The 21,247-nt window shown below is 44.1% G+C and overlaps 2 protein-coding genes across 7 annotated transcripts; both read left to right on the top strand.

The window, feature by feature from the left end:
* The first annotated feature begins 280 nt into the window (after positions 1-280).
* Positions 281-6,047, top strand: LOC306912723 (V-set domain-containing T-cell activation inhibitor 1-like). Of its 4 annotated transcripts, XM_079489161.1 has the most exons (8): positions 281-386; positions 986-1,142; positions 1,292-1,389; positions 2,029-2,355; positions 2,636-2,905; positions 3,292-3,627; positions 3,986-4,084; positions 4,337-6,047. In XM_079489161.1, exons 3-8 carry the CDS (start codon positions 1,323-1,325, stop codon positions 4,441-4,443), a joined length of 1,206 nt encoding a protein of 401 aa, XP_079345287.1. In that variant the 5' UTR covers positions 281-386; positions 986-1,142; positions 1,292-1,322; the 3' UTR covers positions 4,444-6,047. The 4 variants fall into 4 exon arrangements, with proteins under 4 accessions (XP_079345287.1, XP_079345288.1, XP_079345286.1 ...); XM_079489162.1 differs by lacking the exon at positions 986-1,142 and having other exon boundaries at positions 303-386; XM_079489160.1 differs by lacking the exon at positions 281-386 and having other exon boundaries at positions 830-1,142.
* Positions 6,048-6,253: 206 nt separating this feature from the next.
* On the top strand, positions 6,254-19,967 carry klhl15 (kelch-like family member 15). Of its 3 annotated transcripts, none has more exons than XM_079489425.1 (9): positions 6,254-6,504; positions 8,944-9,053; positions 10,556-10,694; positions 11,225-11,413; positions 13,806-14,030; positions 14,838-14,999; positions 16,124-16,333; positions 16,817-17,007; positions 17,209-19,967. In XM_079489425.1, the coding sequence occupies exons 2-9, from the start codon at positions 9,034-9,036 to the stop codon at positions 18,107-18,109; spliced, it is 2,037 nt and encodes a 678-aa protein (XP_079345551.1). In that variant the 5' UTR covers positions 6,254-6,504; positions 8,944-9,033; the 3' UTR covers positions 18,110-19,967. The 3 variants fall into 3 exon arrangements, with proteins under 3 accessions (XP_079345551.1, XP_079345553.1, XP_079345552.1); XM_079489427.1 differs by lacking the exon at positions 8,944-9,053 and adding an exon at positions 7,198-7,285; XM_079489426.1 differs by lacking the exon at positions 8,944-9,053.
* Positions 19,968-21,247: the final 1,280 nt, after the last annotated feature.

Raw genomic sequence — 21,247 nt, 5'->3', positions numbered from 1 at the left:
CAATGAGTTTCAAATGTATTGGGGACCAACACAGGTGTTTCAATTTGTGTAACAGTCTGATTGACGTAGAACTAATTAATTTGTTTGTAGCCTAACACCTGTTGGTCCCCAACATGGCAGGTGTAGGACTACATTTGAAACTCATGAGTTGATGGTAGAAATCACTGAGAGCCAGAGGATTCCAGAAGAGATGCAGCTTGAATGTTGGAAACAAGCCAACAACTGTTAATCAGCAGAAGAAAGAACAGTCCTGTCCTGAATAGCAGCATTGTTCTGGCGCAGGTCTGCAGTCAAACGTGTGTCAACACTGACCCCTTGTGGACTTAGAGCCTAATCACTGTTTGGACGTTAGAGTTGCATGAATAAAAACATTGGGATTGAGAAAGGTGAGAAGCCACCAAAACAGTAAGGTTTTATAGCATGAAATTAAACATAGGCCTATTACTATTTCAATAATGTTTTTCATGGTTTCCGAAGATGTATTTCTGTAATTCCCCACACTGACTTCTTATAGTTTTACAAAACTATGGCATTACATTCTATGGCTACTTTCTTGAAAATAATGTATGTCTGCATTTGATTTCATTAAACAGTAGGCCAACTGCTGTCTAGTAAATGCATGTGCCTCACCGGTTTTACAGGTTTATAGGGTGATATCAGGGCCTGTGCTCAGCTACTATAGAGATAGCTCTGGTCCATAGCCTTCTACTGCTTCTACGATTCTGCCCTTATACTGCAGGGCAGAATCGTAGAAGCAGTAGAAGGCTATGGACCAGAGCTACTATAGAGACAGCTAAACTGATACATTACTAATTAGAAAAGTGTGGTAAGGGTGTGCAGATCGCCAGGCCAGGTTGCCTGGCATCTCGTTTTTGTATGTTTTGTTTTGTTTTGTTTTTGTTTCTGTTTGTTTCTTGTCTTCATAGTATTGTCATTACAAGATTTTAAATCTTAAATTGTATTTCTGAATGGTATTTGATTGAAGATTAACAATGAGCAATGAGGGGTAGGACTAGACACATTTTAAACTTCATCGTATGCCATCTTGGAGTACTTTTCCACCACTGCATTGTGCTACCTGGAGCGACAGCTGAGGAGCAGCATGCACCTGTTGCATGTACCTGCATAGCCTAGAGGAGGAGGTGTGTTTCTGCTACTTCTCAGCTTTCATGTCCCTCCCCCATAAATAAATGCCATTCATTGGATACATAGCCTACCACAGAATGTAGCAAGCAAATATTTACCATACACCCATAAGCGTCTAAATTGAACTAAGCATCTTGTCCCACAGCAGAATAGCAGTGGATTTTTCCATTTCCATCATGGCATCAGCAGGTAGCATCACGCTCTGGACACTCCTGTCGGTTCTCGTGCTCACCGAAGGGAAAGGTGAGTGGTCGGATATCATGGTGACATGCCATGGTGTACTCTACAGCCTGGTTGCGTCCGGAACTACTAACGTAGCCTACTAAAGTATGCTATTTTCAGCCTACTATTATCTACTAAGCAGTAGGCTTTTACTTCGGTCATACTAGTATAAAGTAATTTGGCATACTAAATATGGCCTATGTAGCATGAGAGATGGCGATAAAGACCATATTAAAGCTCCAAAACAAAATAGCCTACTACTCACAGTAGCCTACTTAGGCTACTAGCTATTTTTGCCCACATGCCAGAGGAAAATACAATAGAGCACACGCATCCACTAACTACAGTAAACACAGGTGCCAGGCCGAGGCCAAAGATAGAAGAAAAAAGATAGGGTCCGCACACTGAAGTGCCTCAGTGCCTCACGGCTCTTCATCAGGTCTGGTGAAGAGCCTTTTAAGCTTTGGAGCTTTCAGTGTGTTTTTTCTTCCCACATGCCAGATGAGCCTCAAATATTGAACACAAATCGCCTATAGAAAATCAGACCCGTCTGAACTGAGTGGTGCTGTGTGTGTGTGTGTGTGTGTGTGTGTGTGTGTGTGTGTGTGTGTGTGTGTGTGTGTGTGTGTGTGTGTGTGTGTGTGTGTGTGTTTTTCTCAGAATTCATTGTAACATGTACACAGTCAGAAGAGTGCGTGCTGCCTTGCCAGTTCCAGTCTGACGGCAAAGGAGCGAGAGTTATGTGGTACAAGAAGAAGGCGGTGGTGAGCTGCACCCGCTATGGCGACACACATTTTGTCAACGGACACAACTCTCCATCGGATCTGTTCAAAGGCAGAACGGACCTGTACGCCGACCAGGTCCTGCAGGGCAACGCCACACTGCTGCTGAGGAACGTCACTCCACGTGACCAGGGAAAATACTTCTGCATCACCATGACAGCCCCTCGCACCGACGAATCTGGAATCATCTCTCTCATAATAATAAGTGAGCTTATCATTTCATTTTCATTGCTACAGGTTTCGAAACTGACTCATGTCTCTTAAGTGTTCTTTAGTTTGTTCGCTTTGAGTTAGTAAAGTTGAAACACTCCAGCAGTGAACTATAGGAGGACTGGGACTTGATCGTGGAATCTCTTTGCTGAAAGTCTAATGATTAGACCACTACACTACTACTCAGCAAAAGGGCTTTAGTGCTGTTGAAGCCTTATTTGTATGTTAGCCTTCAGTTAGTACATTTTAACTACTGTATTGTGCTTGCTTTGCAGGTCCGGTTCAGAACATTGATATACAGATGACAGGTGACACAATCTCCTGCAGTTCCAGGGGAATATATCCAGCTCCTAAGCTCATGTGGTCAACCAATCCCCCCTCTGATATCCAAGCCCTCCAGAACTCAACAAAAACCTTTAAAACCCAAGACGGATTCTATGACATCACTGGTTCTCAGAGGATTGTGGGGAACAATACAAATGTTACGTACATTTGTGCGATTACAAGTGACACAAGCACGAGAACAGCCGTTTTGAAAAACCAAGGTAAATAGTAGAGATATAAATATGAATTTCCTGTGTGTTGTAACACTGACACAATATACATAGATACAGCTTTGTCTGTATCTATGTTTGTGTACCTGTGTACGTGTCCGTGCACAGGTGAGCATGGTTACTATGGTCACTGACATTACGTCAGACCACAGCTGATCAGGCTAGATAAGACCTTGCACCACTCAGTTCACACGGGTGTGATTTTTAAATTAACCAGTAAGACACCCTGATGGCAGACTGCTGGGCTGGGATATATTGGTGTCAGAGCAGTCAACAACGGAAGACTTCTTTTTATGAATTGATTTTGTGTGAATTTTAGTAGTCTTGTGTTATGTTTTGTTAGTGTCATGTGAAAAATGAAAGTGCACTTTTTTCAGGTCCCATTCAGACATACCCAGCAGATTCTAGTGTGGTGATCCCCTGCAGCGTTCCCGACTCTGCCCTCCACAACTTCAACCTCACCTGGAGGTTCAGGAGGACCACCTTGAACCTCGACGAGCTCATCCTAACGGTGAACGTGTCCAGACAGACACTGTCACCGGTGAGTGTCGAGGAGAGGTGGAAGGCTTACGTTTCTCTGGGCTTTCTGACGTTTGGCCACCTGCAGCTGCGCGGCTTAACGTCAGAGCACCAGGGCACATATATATGTGAGCTCAGCACTGCCGAAGAGACGTATGTGACCTTGACCAACGTCACCACCACCAACAATGGAGGTAATCACCGAGTTGTTAAAGAAAAGAAGGGGTGGGGGGGGGATTAGCCGGGTAGCAGTATCATTATGACTGAATCTGAAAAACATAGCCAAACTCTATTGCTATTGCTATTAATTGAATGCATACTTTTATGCACTAAATTACATTTCTGCAGTGCAGAAAATTGTTACCAGGCGTTCAATGATCAGCATTCTTCAAAATGCAGCACATAAATTATCAAACAAACATATTTGACTTTGATTTGGATAATAATCCATAGTCTGTGTTCAAAGCTTCAATAGCAGATGGACATAAATGTGTGTGCCACACGTCATTTTGGAAATGAAAGATCTAACTTTACCTGGACTTGCTTTTTCAGATGGCCGAGACGATACGTTTCAATATGTCTTAATAATTGTTGTGATGGCTCACTTCCTGCTGCTCGCCTATGCCACTCTTGCAGTCTTGGGCTTTAAATGTAAGTAGGCCTACTACTACGGTATGTAGCCAAACCTGTCTGACACAAACAAAATGTTCAATAATGAACGTGTCTATTCTTCCACCTGAGTATTTAACTCAATCAGGAAACGATGACTATTTTGAATATATGGTTGTTAGAGATTTGGGTATAATTCTTATTGATCGAACATATAAACATAAGTCTAATGTCTTTTTGAAGAAGTAAACTGTTTCTATAACCTTTTTTCCTTTTGTATCTGTTCATCAACAGTAAAAAGGCAAGAGACATCAACAACATCAACAACTCCCAAAGAAACTGAAAGTCTGAGCGATCTCAGTGAAGAAGCAACTGTTGGAGGAGTGGACATACAGCAATGACATGCAGATATTTAACATTTCTAACTGCCTTTCTATATTATAATAATTATAATAACAATAATAATTATTATTATTATCATCCCCATACCTCAATGAGGCCTTACAACTAGAACTTTAGTCTAAAGTATAGTGGTATTAAGCGACAAATTGTCAAGGTTTATTGTGTTGATGACTGTTAAACTGCACTATGTAACTTTCCTCTTCTGCTCCGGATTTGAACCTGGTTTCCTGCGCAATTGCTGACATTTCTACCACCAAATATAGCCTGCCATGCACCAAGTTGTGTATTTAACTATTTATCCATAATTGTGGCTTCGCTGCAGAAGCAGCTATGGATCAAGAGAAAGGACCTCAACTGGGCTGCAAAATTAACATTGAGGGGTAAAAGCAGAGGGGGGCACACCTGGGACACCAGGTGTTGCCGTTGAGCCCTTTGGAGGTGTCGTGGGCCTATCAACAAAACACCAAATAGATGAAGTGCCCCTCGGGGCACAGGTCTCCACCAGGGCAGGTCAGGTTGTGGCCTCCTGGTGGTGCTATAATAGGCCAATGTGAAAAGGGTGCCATTTCTTCTTACGCTTTGGATGGCAATTGGATGATTTGAGGCATTTTGTTCCAAGAATGTGTTTTGCAAAAATCCACCTGTTGGTGGCGCTAAAACAGGCCAATGTGAAAAGGGTTGGATATATTCCTGAGGCTTTTTGTTCAAAACGGGCAAATCCTGCAAACTTTGAAAGCCAATGTTAGCCAATTAGGATGGAATATGAAATATCGGACAGATCGGTCTTGAACACAGGACTATAGAGATACTGTGTAACGATTTGCGTAATATCAGAAAATGTGTTTTACAAAATTCGGCCTCCAGGTGGCGCTATAACAGGCCATTCTTGATAATTTGGGGCAGAGGTTCATCGTTGGCATCGCGCTGGGCATCCAGGGAGTGTGTGTGCAAAATTTGGCATCGACCGGGTTAACGGTGCCGGAGATTAGCTGGTAACAGACGGACGGACGGACGGACGGACGGACGGACGGACGGACACACACACACACACACACACACACACACACACACACACACACACACACACACACACACACACACACACACACACACACACACACTCCCCATGCCTTCGGCCTGGTGGAGACAATGAAGGAGGGGCCGCTCAGCCGCGGCCCAGGCCAGCAGGCCTTATAACTGATTATTGTTGTTGACGGGTGTATATGTTTATAACTGAAGTATTGTTGATGAGTGACATGTGTATGTTTATAGTTTATAACTGAACTGAAGTATTGTTGTTTAGTGCAGATGGGTGTGTATGTTTATTGTTTATAACTGAAGTATTGTTGTTCTTGGGTCCGCCATCAGATTGAAAATGGCCTAGCCTTAATAATCATCATGAGGACTGCATCTTTTAAAAATATTAACTGGGCGGTACCATACAAAGCATCATATTTGAAAACAACGTTTAAGGAACAACAGCGTCTTCAATCTGTAGTTCAAGACTGAATTATTGTTGTTAATAGTGTTTATAACTGAAGTAGTTTTGTTGAGTGACACTGAGTGACAGGTGTGTGTATTAAAGCTTTTCTTTTTTTCTTTATTGCTCTGTAAAGCACTTTGAGCTGCATTTCATGCCATGAAAGGTGCTATACGAATAAATAAAGTTGCTATTATTATTATTATTATTATTATTATTAAGGTATAACTGAAGTAGCCTACTGCTTTTGAGTGACAGGTGGGTTCACTCACTGACTGCGGCGCAACGCCCTTCCAGTTCAGTTCCGCCCGAAAGGGAAATGACGCCGGTGCAGAAGATGGCGACCGCACAGTGTATAGACGGCTGTGGTTTGTTATCCATTTAAAAACTACGGCCGATTTCACGGGCTTCGAGGTGGGGAGCTGGCGAACGTCTCGCGGACAACATGTCGACGCTCTCCTGCCTCCCGTTCCCTTGATCCCGGGACTCGAACCAGGCAGCAACTCGATGTCTGACGGCTCCAGATCCGTCTGGTCCAAGAGGGGTTGTGGTGGGGATTCGCTGCATTCGCATCGCCGAGGTGAGACAGAGACGAGCGAATTGTTAGCTTTAATTTATTACACCGGTACTCTGTCGCAAGGCGGTGTCGCCGGCCGACAAGAACAGATCTCCAACGCGTGTCGGATGCGTTGTTGGCTTGGAGATCTGTCCTTGTCGGCCTGCGGCACCGTAGTACTACGGATTATAATAGGCATTTAGCAGCTTTAGCTGCTTTTAGTATAGGTAGGTTGCTTTGGTGGGAACCTCCACCAATACAATGAATAGAAATCAATGCATCTGAATTGCTCGCGTGAGTCAATAATCACACATATTTTATATTATAGAGAGCAGCTATTTTATATTATAGAGACCAGTTAGTAATGCAAAACCATTCATTTGAGCTGAGAGAGAGCTGTGATTATTATTTTTGTTCTGTGGAAAACAAAAACCGTTGTTCACTGAATGAAAATGTACCTCACATTGTGAGATGCCGTTTATTTGACCTGTTCACTAGGAAATAACTAAGCCCCCACTTATTTGCCGCGTCAGTGTTTTTAAACCTCAGTTTCATTTAAACATTAACATGGCTACAATAATTCTGATTGTGGGAGCACTGCCAACAATAGTAGGGTGCACGTTTGTTGTTTCTCCTTCTTGTCCTCTCCTCATTCGCCCTTTTTTCCTGTCAAGTTTATGTTCGCTGTGACGCTGTATGTCTCTCTTAACTTAACAGAACTAGGGAAACACAAACATAGGAAATGTGCGCGGCCCCTTAGCGCCCTGCTAGAGAAGCCTGTGATTGTTGGCCCAGGCTCCAAAAGGTAGGACCGTCCTTCCACATCACAGAGTGGACAACCCCGCTGTCACTTGTCCCCATCTCACCTGTCACGGTATGAGTCCCTGTCACTCATTGTCAGCCTCACACTACTGTATTGCAACTTTGTACTTGCAGCAGGGATCTTCAACGTTTTTCAGTCCAAGTACCCCCTTAGCTGATAGAGAGATGGAGCAGGGACCCCCAACAATTTGTTGCACAATCAACTTTTGCATAGGTTTCATAGATGTCTTGTCTTCATAGACTATAATCAGTGTTGTGTAAATCGATGTTTTCTATTTATTTCAGACTTTTGACAGCTTAAACCCTCAATACTTAGGCTCTGTACTTGGGTTTCTTCTTTTTTCTCTCTCAACAAACCTCTGTCGAAAGGCAAGGCTTTGTGAGCTTGTAGATCTGCTATTTTTGGCTAATGTTCATCTCGGAACAGAGTTAGGGTTCTAGTGGATAATGTAAAAAAAGGTTCCTATCACACAAAGATGAGTGTGATAGGAACTGTCACTGTAGTAACGCTGAGGACCCCCTAGGGGTCCCAGACCCCCTGTTGAAGGCTCCAGACTTAGAAGGTTAATTATGTTTTAGCTGTATTCCCTGTCATGTGTTTATGGGAAATTGGAATTGACTCAAATGGTTTTTTTTTAAACCAATTATTATTATACAATCATAATTTGAATTTGAACCTTTTTGATACACCTTGGGTTTGAAACCACAGCCAATACTGTATGCCCACGCAATTTAGGAGGAAAAAATCTACCATGTTCCATCTACAATGATTCTATCAGGTTCCCTGCCTGTTCAATGAGTTGGTAGCCGCAAGCAAATTAGATGCTATAATGCATTCGGTATCGGGTACGGTCGCCCCTAAACCATCTCGCCCCTCGATTTTTCCGCCGACCGCTCGGTCCGACGGTTCTTGTATTCTTCATTTTGTTTTACTGAGAATAAGGTTAGAAATAAGTTAGGGTTAGGCAAGGATTTACTGGGGTTAAGTTTAGGTATAGGGTTAGGTTTAGGCATAGTTTTATTGAGGTTAAGGTTAGGAATAAGGTTAGGTTAGGTTACTTTAGGAATACCATGCCCCTTTTGGGGCGAGTTGGTAAAGGGGCGAGTCGTTTGGTATTTGGTATCTGCATCTAAGTTGCAATACCAAACAGCCCATTCATCAACTTTAAACTATCTGTTTCAAAATTGCGCATACTGTATGGCTATGCAGGAGGTAGCAGGATGTTGAGTAATTTCCAAACTTGCTTCCAAACTCGAACTGACCGAGACAAAAAGGATAACCCAAGCTTTCCATACAGGTTCAATATTGGTGAGTTTAATATTGTTTAATACAATCAGATAAGACTTTTCTGTTGGATGAATGGCATGTCAAGGTTTGGTATTGTAACTTAGATTCAGATATATAGCATTATACAGTAGCAAGTTGCTTGCGGCCAACACTGGCCACGTGATTGCAACGTCCCAGATTCAAAACACCTCGCTGTGTTTCCTGTCTCCCTTCACTTACCTGTCCAACAATGCTGAAATGAAAAATGATCATCAATAAATGAATGATTAATATAATCATACAATGCCTTGCTGTTTAGACTAGCGTGTGTGGTCACACTTTAACGTGAGCATTGTTTTGGCTACGTCGTCTAGGTGATTGACCCCTCAGAAAAGGGATTTTGTTAGAATCTCCTGGACACAAGGGGCACTGTCCTCTGATTGGCTCGGACAACCCCCTCTGACATGCCCGTGGCCAATCAGAGGTGAGTGTGCATTGTGCGCGTGCTGTACTGTACGTGCGCGATTGTGGATAACTGTGCACGCCTCTGTGTACATTTTGTCTTTTTGTTCCTTTCTGTGGTGTGGTGCATGCGTTTTCATTTATTATGTGCAAGAAAATGATTTGAAATCGGGTTAAAGGTAGAATTGGTGCACATTTGAACATGTGTGTTGTCAGTGCATGTATGTCACAGTATGTGTAGGTGTGGAGAGAATTAGTTGAAATTAAGTAAGGATGTTTGTGTTGGGTTTCTGCGTGTATGCTTGCACTCATTCACGCATGTGTGTGGGCATTAGGCAAGGCATGCTGCTAATTATTTTGAACATGTGGGTGGGGTGGGGTTATTGTGTTCAGATGGTCACATCGGTTATGATGGTGTGTGGGATGGAGATGTTTTTATTTATATCAGGAAACGTGCATGTCCACATGTCCAGTGTGGAAAACCTCATATGTCCAAAACTAAAAAGTCCAAAAGTAGCAGATCGACAAGCTCAAAACGCGGTGCGAAAGAACTTGTGGATCTGCTACTTTATGTGACGCTGTAATATGATCAAGTATGGCGTTAATTTACGTAAAAACACAAAGTTTAAATATGGATAAGTAAGTGTTTTTTTTCTGCCCGACAACAACAATATGTTTATGTAAGCAATGAGCAGAAAAGGCCAATTACATCATACAGCGTATGTGTGAATTGTGATGCATACGGTGTGCATTCGACTCTCCGAGATGACTAGCTTGATCTGCTTGCAGTAGCTGAAGTGCTGAGTTGTTAAAACTGAATGTCCTATTGAGTGCCCTTCCGGACCTCATAGTCACAGCCCACTCCAGCACACCGTTTTTCTTCTGAGAGAGACTCTCCTTGTTTGTGCTGAAGTCATCTCTGTAGTCCCAATCCAGCCACATTTTCGTACCTTTAAACAGCACTGTCTCTAAACTTGTGCTTACAGAGAGTCAAGGGCTTGCAGTTTCTCATCACAAGTTAAAGCCGAAACAAGCTGATTTAACTAATTAACACCTTCAAGCCAGATAAGGGGAAATAAATGGACCTTTGTGACAACACTGGCAACTGTAGCTATCCTGCGAGTGCAAGCTATTCCTCTCGGCACTCAACAGCCCTTATGTTGTGTTATTTGGCACTGCCACATGAGTTGTTTTATAGTGCTGGATGGGCAGGGCAGTTTGAAATGATAGTAATCTTGATGACACATTTTTTAAGGGTCAGTTGGCCTTTTGTTTGTATAACACATAACACTAGTAACTAGTATGTGGTTTGCAGGAATAAGAAGAAGAATAAAATAATGCATTCCATATTGCATGTTTTAACCCATTTAGGATGGAAGGGAACCGCTTTTGAGGTTTTTACCTTTCAAGACGGGAACACCTTTTGGGTATTTTGCTATGTACAGTGATATATGGCTCACTCTGGCTCCCTCTCTCTCTCGCCATCCCTCTTCACTCCATCTGCTTCGGTGGCCTTCCTCCCAGGTGTGTTATGTCGGGGGGGGATGTGGAGGTGTACCTGTCACAGGTGCATGATGGGAGTGTGTCGTCAGGGTTCCGGGCCCTGTACGAGGAGCGGCTGCTGCTGGATGTCACCCTGCTCATAGAGGAGCACCACTTCCAGGTACACACACACACACACACACACACACACACACACACACACACACACACACACACACACACACACACACACACACACACACACACACACACACACACACACACACACACACACAGTGTGTATTACTATAATAGCCGAAAACAATGTGAGCTCGTATATATCATTTTTGCTATTTGTCTTAACTATAGAGTGTAGAGCTTAAGGTGTTCAAGCATGGCTTGATTTGAAAATGCAAACTAAATTAACTAACTAACCTGAATTCTAACCTGAATACAAAACTCTAGCTCTAAAGTAGCTCTAGTCAGGAGGACCAACAAAATGTCCTCATTTGATCTGTTATGAACCTAAGTTCTCGTATCAATTGATCCGCTTTGAACATTCGGTTCTCGTACGAGGATCGATGTCCTAATGCACTGTGTGAGGCTCACTTGCACAGACAAATATGAGACATTATTGAGGTGACTCTTCCCAACATTCTGGTGGCTGGATGAAGTTGAGTCTTGACAGCATTTCTTCTTTTTCCTCCTAAGGCCCACAAGGCCCTCCTGGCCACCCAGAGCGACTACTTCCGGGTCATGTTCACGGCGGACATGAGGGAGAGAGACCAGGACAAGATCCACATGAAGGGGCTGACGGCCGCCGGCTTCGGCCACGTGCTCCGCTTCATGTACTACGGCTCTCTGGAGCTCAGCATGCCCACCGTCCAAGAGATTCTGCAGGTAACTCAAATGTACAGCTCAATATGGGATGGTGGGGCACCTTCCTGTCAGTGGTTCTCAAACTTTTTCATGTCATGTTGGACCCCCAAATCGATATGTATTTGGCCACGGACTCCCATCTTAAAAGGTATTGTGCCAGGTGTTGTCACGGAAACAGTCGACAGCATGACGTCAGGCCATGACATCACGTCACCCTATAAAGTATGGCACACAGAGCATTAGAGCAGAGTTAGTACATCATTAAGAATATAAGAAAGCATAGGAAAGGAGGTATCTATTTTGTTATTATTTTTCAACAAATATCTTGCAAACATGCTTGACCTTTTCATGCCTATTTTTATCTCGATGTCTGACTTTATGCACATTCACTGTCTTGTCTTGTATTGTGTTCGATATGTTAACCTATGACCTAACTGTAAAGCACTTGATGTATGTCCTGCCTGTGAAGCACTTTGAGCTGCAACCCTGTATGAAAGGTGCTATATAAATAAAGCTTATTATTAGTATTATCTAGAGACAGGCTTTAGACTCAAACGTAACCAGCTCCGTTCCCTCCCCCGCTCGTATTCGGAGAGGCCTTATAGCCTAAGCCTTAGGCTATAAGGCCTCTCCGAATACGAGCCCTTATAGACTCCTCTGACGGTTCCTTATAAGTATAGGAGATCTCAGTTACACCAGAGACACCAGAAGAGAAGATATATGTAAAAGAAAAAAAAATCAAATTTTCAATACTTCCAAAATGATGTTAAAAAATATCTGCTATTTTTGAATAGCCAACATATAAGGGATAAAGTGGGGAAGATGATTTGTGATGCTACATTAACTACTTTTGCTGGGGACTCCCTGGATTCCTCCCCTGGAAAGGCAGGCAGCTCCAGTGACACTGGAAATAGTTGATCTGCAAGCTCACAACGTGTCGCAACTTTGTAGATCTGCTGTTTTCAATGTGAAATACAGCACGCATAAGGCAGTACGGCGTACAGGCTTTAGTTTAGACATACTATTGGTCCGACTGTCATTAGACCGACAACCTACCTCAAACACTAACCTAACCGCAAGCACGGGGGCAGCGCATGTTCGACCGCTTGTCCGACCGTTGTTTCCGCATGTTGGTCCATGGGTGTGTCTAATCTGATTGTGCATCCCCTCTTGTTTTAGCTTGCATGTCTAAATAGGATGCATTGAGGAAAGTGCTGATCATACAGTAGCTACTGCTGTTGCTGTGCCAGTATTGAAAACTAATTTTGAAGCCACTGCGCTCTTTTGGTTTCAGGTTGAGAAAATGTTATTCTCCACGAGCTCTCAAGCGCTAAATGCATTCTAAGCTTTTGTCACTGTCAAGAACCTACGCCTCCTTTCTGCACCTCCTTTCCACTGCAAACGGCAACAAAAGAGGCATCCAATATCCCTGCATACGAGGCTAATCCCTGGCCGTCACTCCACTCTTTTACTCTCTCACTTCTACTATGCCTCTGGGCTTTCTGTGTGTCTCTACTTCAAAAGGAATACTTCACCCAAAAAGCCAATCTAATATCTGTGGTCCCCGCTGCAAACCAAAGCAAAAACTATATATAAAGGAATTATATAAACTCGAAAACAACTCTCACAGTTTAATCAATCTCCATTAATTGTTTGGGTGAAGTATTCTTTTAACCCGTGTTTCTCCACCTACAGTATGCATGCCTGTGTAATTGTTGCCTCTCCTTCTGGTTCCTCTCCCTGGGCCAGTTAAATCCATGACTCCAGCTATCCTATATGCTTAACCAGCCGCTGTGGCACCTTTGCCCAAGACAAATAAGATACAGGTTTACTTCCCGTATCTGCATGAAGTAGGTGGCTTCTTTTTAGGACACTAGAAGCAGGTTGAAGTCTATCTTATTTCCAATTGAAGAGTGAATGTGAACTTCTGAGCAATTCTTTAGCCCTGTGGTCACTGAACTAAATATTGAACCCGATCGTCACAAGCCACACAATCTTACCCAAGATTTTCATTTCAACTTTATTATCAACATTTCAATGTCCCAGCCTTGCTGTGATTGGCCAGTAGTCGCTGTCATTGACAGTTCCCGTTTTTGCAACTATGCCTAACCCTAACCTCAGTAAAACTATGCCTAAACCTAACCTTAAAGGGATATTTCACTTTCAACTTTTGGTCATTTTATCGTCTACTCGGGTTTATGTGAGCACCGCAAACAGTTTATCAAATATCTAAATACTGATATCAAGCAACCTAATATTAATTTTAGCTGCCCCATCCGGGCGCCCCCTTCCTGAAATAATCCCTTTAACCCTAACCTCAGTAAAACTATGCCTTCTCAGGAGCCAATCATAAGGCGGGTCTAACCTAGAACATTGGTGGGATTCATAATCACGCGCCGCTCGCCCCCTGCAGGCAGCCATGTACGTGCAGCTGACGGAGGCGGTGGAGTTCTGCTGCTCCTTCCTGCTGGCCAAGATCTGCCTGGAGAACTGTGCCGAGGTGATGCGGCTCCTGGAGGACTTCAGCGTGGGCGTAGAGGGTGTCCAGGAGCAGCTCGACCACTTCCTCCTGCACAACTTTGTCCCCCTCATGAGCCGGCCCGACTTCCTGTCCTACCTCAGCCTGGAGAGATTGCAGGTGTGGTACATGGAAATGGTAGTTTTGAAAGTAACTTACATTTTCAGCGTGTCTTTAACTCATTAACTGCCAAATTTATTTCACCCCCTGTTCTCCCCTTGCCTGTTTTTTCGTACCTTTTCAAGACATGCGGCGTGCTTATCGTGTTTAGTTTTTATTCAAATTAAAATATAAATTTTTATTTTAATTATCGCTCCCCCGGTCGGGGGAAAAATATTCCATTTGGACCTGGCGTTCCTGAGCCGTTTGAAAACTGCATGCCTTGCTGAAAAACACAGTGGAAATCTGTTTCAGTGAAAAAAATAAACGGGGAGCAGCGGATCAGGATGTGATTTTGCGATTGCGTCTAGTTCCGTTTCCTGTGGGACTGAAACTCTGGTGTTTTTGATTGATTAATTGATTGAAACCTTTATTTATTCTCAAAGAGCATTGAGGTTCACCCTCATTTGCAATGCTGCCGAGATCACATACACAAAATCAACAATTAAGACATACAGATATAAAGCACAAAAACAAATCTACGAGTAAGGCATATAGATATAACGCACAGAAAAAGTGAAATAAAGCAACTGAAAGTGCATACGTTAAAAACAATTACATATTGAGGTAGGGAGATTTAAAAGCAGGTTATTAAATTGTCCATAGGATGTTGGGGTATTAATCTTTAGTGTTCCATGAAGTGGTTTACATAAGATGGTGCTCTTCGCTGACCTATGAAAACACACAGCTCAAGTTAACTGTTGCACTAAGAAGCAGTGTTTGGTGGATGAGGAGACCCATCAATGTGTGTGTGTCTCTCCCACCCAGGCCTACCTGGACAGTGATGCTCTGAGTCGGTTTCCAGAGATCGAGCTGTATGATGCCGTGCAGACCTGGCTGAGACACGACCGCCGCCGCTGGAGACACACAGACACCATCGTCCAGTCACTGCGCTTCTGTCTCATGACCCCCGCCAACATCTTTGAGAAGGTGAGGAACATGCTGCTGTTAGGTGTCAGGTGAAAAGAACTCCTCGTGCATAGAAGGAAGCATAAGGTCAGTCCGTTGCTCTCCCCAGGTTGGCAGAGGGAGTGTAGCGCCCAGGATTACATTAGATAATTGACACTGGGTGAAAAAAATGGGTTGCAAAATCGTGGGATTTAAAAAAAATGAAAAATCATGATGCTGTTTAATGCCAATAACTACTACTATAATATCGGTCAGATTTCTGATTTTGGCTGTTGGATAGTATATTTTGTCAAACAGACAGAGCACATGCTTTGAATAATTCCTATAAAAAGGGGCTTATAAGAGGACGTACGGGGTGTCTGTGTGTCAAAGTGGTGAACTCGTATACTGCCAGAGGAAATAAATATAGCCCCTTGCCAGCGTTTTTTCGTTCGTGGACCAGACACATTGCAAGATGCTGTACTCGGTCATCAACCTTAAGCCATTCTAGCCTGTCAAAATGGGCAGGGGTGAGGTGGGTTTGGGGAGTGTGGCCAAGTAGTAACCTTACCAGTTTGTTTTGGGAAGTCTGGAGCCTTGTTTTTAGGGCCTTTTGAGGTGTCCGTTGTACCTACCAAGAGGTGCATGCATACTAGTCGAAGAAACCTTGTACAAGGGCTCCTGTTAGGGTCTTCAAGGTGTTTTTGTTGACAGTGTATAGGAATCTTGTTCTTTGGTTGACTTTTTTAATTACGTTGGTGGCCATTTTAATATCACCGGAAAGATTTGCCCCCAGGATAGAACCTAGGTAGGTAATTTCACCTTTCCATGTGATAATATTGTCACCCACTCTAACCAAGAAGCCATCTGCCTTGCTGAGATTACTATTTGAATGGATTCAGTTCCTTACATTTCAAGTAGTCACAGAATATTTATCTACAGTACGATTGACCCAGTGATAAACACAGAGGTTTTCTCTGTTCTTGAGTTTGCGATCATGTGGTCTCCTGTTTCCTTGTATGACCGAGGGTTAAATGTTGACTCATATGTTAGAGAAGAGCGCCGTCTAGCGTGAACACACAACACGCATCAAAACAGGATTGTTGGTTGTGTGTCCACCACAACCAGCACACACTTGGCACTCAGGTTGTACGTTGCTTTTGCAGGTGAAGACGTCGGAGTTCTACCGTTACTCCAGACAGCTGCGGCAGGAGGTGGACCAGGCGCTCAGCTACTTCCACGACGTCAACCAGCAGCCCCTGGTGGACACGCGCTCCAACCACATCCGCTCGGTGCGCCAGCAGACCGCCGTCTTCCGAGGCATGATCGGACACAGCATGGTCAACAGCAAGATCCTGCTGCTGCACCGACCCAAGGTGCCTGCGTGTTTGTAAAAAATAGGAGTTCATGGATTAAAGCTCTGTCATCACGACTGATTTCAGTCATGTGGATTCCAGTCAAGCATGTCTTCTATGGAAGATGTTGCTCGGCTATGTAGAACAGCAAGAAAATGGGTTTCGATAATACCTAAACATAATTAATAATTTTTGGCTTTATTCCATGGGAGTTCTCGGAGAAATTGGGAATTATACTCATACTCTCTGCAGGGTGGAAACCTCACTTTTCAGAATTCTAGTTAAGAACAGCAAAGGTAGTAGATCGACAAGCTCGAAACACGGCGATGCTCGAAACAATGCTTTTGTGTGTATTATCAAGTAGGGCGTTAATGTACAAATAAACGCCAAAAGTTAGAATATGGAGATCGGAGGTTTCTGCCAGACAGCAACGAAATCCTGCTTATTGTGTGTGTTTTGTATGTAATCTAACAGGACCACTGTGCCTGTGTCGTACTGTTCTAGGTGTGGTGGGAGCTGGAGGGCCCTCAGGTTCCACTGCGGCCGGACTGCCTGGCCATCGTTAACAACTTTGCCTTCCTGCTGGGTGGAGAGGAGCTTGGGCCGGACGGGGAGTTCCACGCATCCTCCAAGGTCTACCGCTACGACCCGCGGCAGAACTCCTGGCTGCGCATGGCCGACATGTCTGTGCCCAGGTTAGAGGGAGCCTCACATCCCTGTCTGTATGCCAGACCTATTGCTTCGTTTAGAGCAAAGGTTCAAATTGACTTCATACGACCTCCATTTGTTGAGGAAGGGAAGGATAGGATTCACGCCAATATCATGTAATTACAATAAAAGGCCACCCTTTTCCCAGTATACGTAAACAAAAAAATCCTGTTTTTGTTTGTCTCCAGGTCGGAGTTCGCTGTCGGCGTCATCGGCAAGTTCATCTACGCGGTGGCGGGGCGCACGCGAGACGAGACCTTCTACTCTACGGAGCGCTACGACATCACGGAGGACCGCTGGGAGTTCGTGGACCCGTACCCTGTCAACAAGTACGGCCACGAGGGCACGGTGCTCAACGGTAAACTGTACATCACCGGCGGCATCACCTCGTCCTCCACCTCCAAGCAGGTGTGCGTGTTCGATCCTGGGCGGGAGGGGGGAGGAGGAGGAGGAGGAGGAGGAGGAGGAGGTGGTGGTGGTGGTGGTGGTGGTGGTGGTGGTGGTGGCAGTGGGGGAGCTGGAGGAGGCATAGGGGTGTGCGGAGGAGGTGGAAGCTCCGTGGGGAGCACCCCGGACCCGCTCAGCAGGACGCGCGGTGGCCGCAGCCCGCTCCTCCCCTCCTCCTCCTCCTCCTCGTCGGGCGGTGGTGGTGGCGCCGGGCACCACGCCAGCTGCTGGGAGAATAAGTCCAAGATGAACTACGCCCGCTGCTTCCACAAGATGATCTCGCACAACGGCAAGCTGTACGTGTTCGGCGGCGTGTGCGTGGTCCTGCGCGCCTCCTTCGAGTCGCAGGGCTGCCCGTCCACGGAGGTGTACGACCCAGAGACGGACGAGTGGACCATCCTGGCGTCCATGCCCATCGGGCGCAGCGGGCACGGCGTGGCGGTGCTGGACCAGCAGATCATGGTGCTGGGCGGCCTGTGCTACAACGGCCACTACAGTGACTCCATCCTCACCTTCGACTCCGACGACAACAAGTGGAAGGAGGACGAGTATCCCAGGATGCCTTGCAAACTGGACGGCCTGCAGGTGTGCAGTCTGCACTTCCCCGAGTACGTGCTGGAGCACGTGAGACGCTGCAGCTGAGCCCCCCCCCCCCCCCTTCCCCCACCTCCCCTCTTCATCCATCCTCGCCATGCCTCAGCTCCTTTTTTTTAAGATAGAGGAATGCCCCGCCCCACCTCTTCGTCCCCAGTGGTGGACAAAGTACTCAATCTCAGTATTTGACTCAAAGTAGTATAGATACTCCTGGTCAAATATTACTCCACTACTAAGTGAAAGTTGCTCTGTCAAATTTGAGCACTTTCTTAAAATAATAACAACAATAATACTTATGTATTAAAGGGATATTTCACTATCAAACATGTTTGGGGTCATTTTAACATCTACTCAGGCTTTTGTTTCACCCCAGACAGTTTTGAGGTTGCTTTATTCAGTATTTAGATATTTGATATTCATTTAACAAAACATTATAATATATACTATATATGATATACTATTCCTATACAAACCCTTTGTAACTTCAAACTCTATTTTAACCATGTTAGACTAATTGAAAACACATGTTCTTGGTTCAGTGTTAATTTTGTTGACTAAGACTAAAAGACAAAGAAAAACACGTTCTCCGCACGTACTAGGACAATATCAGTCACCAGAACCAAGGACATGTGTTTTCAATTCCTCTAACATGGTTCAACTGGAGTTTGAAGTTACAATGGGTTTGTATAGGAAGTGGGTGTGTCAAATATCGAAATACTGAATCAAGCAACTTAAAAAACTGTCTGGGGTTCACAAAAGCCAGATAAGTTAAAATCACATTAGAAAGTGAAATATCCAAAAAATAGTAAAAAGGCATGCGCTTTTGAATGAAGTATTCAAAAGTACAAATTACACGGTACATTTTCTTTTTAATAGCAATGCATTGTTTAGATAAATGATCACAACAATCAATAATAGTGAAAAAGTAGTATCTCTACCAGCTCAACACGTACCGATGTGACGCGTTGCAAGCTTGTAAATTGCTATTTTCACTACATTTAGTAACAGTAACAGTTGGACATCCGACAGACTATAATGAATTTTGGACTATCCACCACTGGTCTCCCCATCACCCTGCTCTCCTTTCAGCGAGGACTGACTCCTTCCAGTGGGAGGAGCCCAGGTTGTTTACAGGTGTGAGACTATAATGAGCTAATGTCGTGCAAAGCTTTTAAAACTAGAGACCCTGTGTGCTTATTTTAGGGTGAGGAGGAGGACATGGTCCTGGCCTGTCGCAGCAGTGTCCCTCAAACAAAGGGAAAAGTGGGGGTGCGTGCGGCGTCCGTGGCTTGAGGTCACGCCAAACGGGGTCAGAAGAACATTTTCGCATTTAGCTTTCTCAAGAAAAATAAGGGAAAAGAAGAAAAAAAATTGAGGAGTAAAAAAAAAGGAAGTCAATTCTGCTGGTATAATTCTTGGACTTACAGTCAAGTTTCCTGTTCTCATACTCATCTACTATATATTTAAGGCTATCAGACAGTCTTTTAGTCCTCACTTTTAATGTTAACTTCCCTTATATTCACCATACTGTGCTCATGTTCACGTAAAAACGCCATGGCGTCTTGTCTGTCCCGCCCAACCTTCCTTTCTCTGTCTCGGTTCGAAACGCATTTGTGGGTGGGTGTGTGTGTGAGTGAGTGAGCGAGCGTGTTGTGTGTGTGTCTGCATATGTGAATGTGTGTATGCACACACCTAGGCAGCTGGATGAACATTTGACAAAGCAACACTACTGTTTTCCTTTCTTATTTTAATTTTGTTTAAAGGGGTGAAGAAGATGGTGTTTGTGACGATGTCCTGCACTGCAGTTACACTGGTCTGCCTCCTGTGCTGCTGACGAGGGACATAATCTTGCAGTTTGGCCACAGATCACAGAATAAGATATCATTAATTGTGCATATCATTGTTGTTAATTGTGCATTATTATCGTCGTTGTCGGGCAGAAACCGATCTCCATATTCTACGTTTTTGTGTTTTTTCCCCCCCCGTAAATTAACGCCCTACTTGATCATACTACGGCGACACACAAATTCATAAAACCAATTGCACATCTGCAAGCTCGAAACGCTGCGTAAATCAATGTGTTTTGAGCTTGTAGATCTGCTATTTTGTATTTGAATCCTGAGAAGTTTTGGACATATGAGGCTTCACTTTCCACCCGACAGACGATATGGAGATAGTTTTTGGGGGACTACACGTATGCAGTAGAACTCAACCCCTAGCAAACCAGTTATTGCTATGGCTTTATACAGCTATATTTATTGTCTACACAGCTAAATCCTCAGCGTGAGATCAACCCTGAGATATAAACTGACACTGAGGATGTTGTGTACATTCTCTGTACTTGCTCACTTCTTACGGTGGCTCTTGGGTTTGGTCTCGTTCAGGATCGCTGTTTTTTTTCATCCAATAATTGTGGCATTATTACAAGATGTGGTAATAGACATAGCAGACCTGTTGAAGTGCTCTTCTTGTACAACTACTGTATGTAAGAAGAGTGCTTCATAGCAAACACAACTTGGCGATGGTGATATATAGGCACCCATAGAGCCCACATGTCCAAGCAATCAAGTTTTTTGCCGGTGCCTTGATCCAGCAAAACCCTTTTTGATATCCAGCTATGTGTTTAGGACCTAGTCGTCGTCATCTCTCTGCCTGTTTTGTTTTCCGCCACTATTTATTTATTTATTTGTCTTCTTTTCATAAGCCAACTGTGAAAAAGGGCTAAAGCATTAACTCATGCAGTTCAGTCTTTCAGCCATGCTTTTTATTTTATTTTTTATTTATGCATCTCTTTCACCAAGCTATGCAGCAAGTACAGCAAAGTGATTTAATTTGATATGATTTGCTATGTAAATCAAAATTTCCTTTTTATTTATTTTTTGCATTGAGGGAGACTGCGACTGTTATTTTGTGCTTCTAATGTCTGCTGTTGCCTGTTATCTGCTCCTCTGTCTCAACAGTGCTGCACATGGCTGGTAGAATCTAGTCCCTGTCCTCTCCAACTCAACAATACAACACACAGCTATTAGAAGGAGGCCTGTGTTTTTATCTCTACTCCTGTCCTTGCGTAGGAAACTTGCGTAGTTCCCTGGCAATTAATAGAAGGGGATACATATTACAAAGCCAGGGTTTATGCTTTCAGTTGAAAATGTTACTTTTGCCGAGTGGCACTTGGTCGTTGAGGCA

The sequence above is a fragment of the Electrona antarctica genome (genome assembly GCF_951216825.1).
Source record: "Electrona antarctica genome assembly, chromosome: 20".
NCBI classification, from domain to species: domain Eukaryota; kingdom Metazoa; phylum Chordata; class Actinopteri; order Myctophiformes; family Myctophidae; genus Electrona; species Electrona antarctica.
The sequence above is the reverse complement of the archived record's forward strand: the minus strand, read 5'-3'. Positions and strand labels throughout refer to the sequence as shown.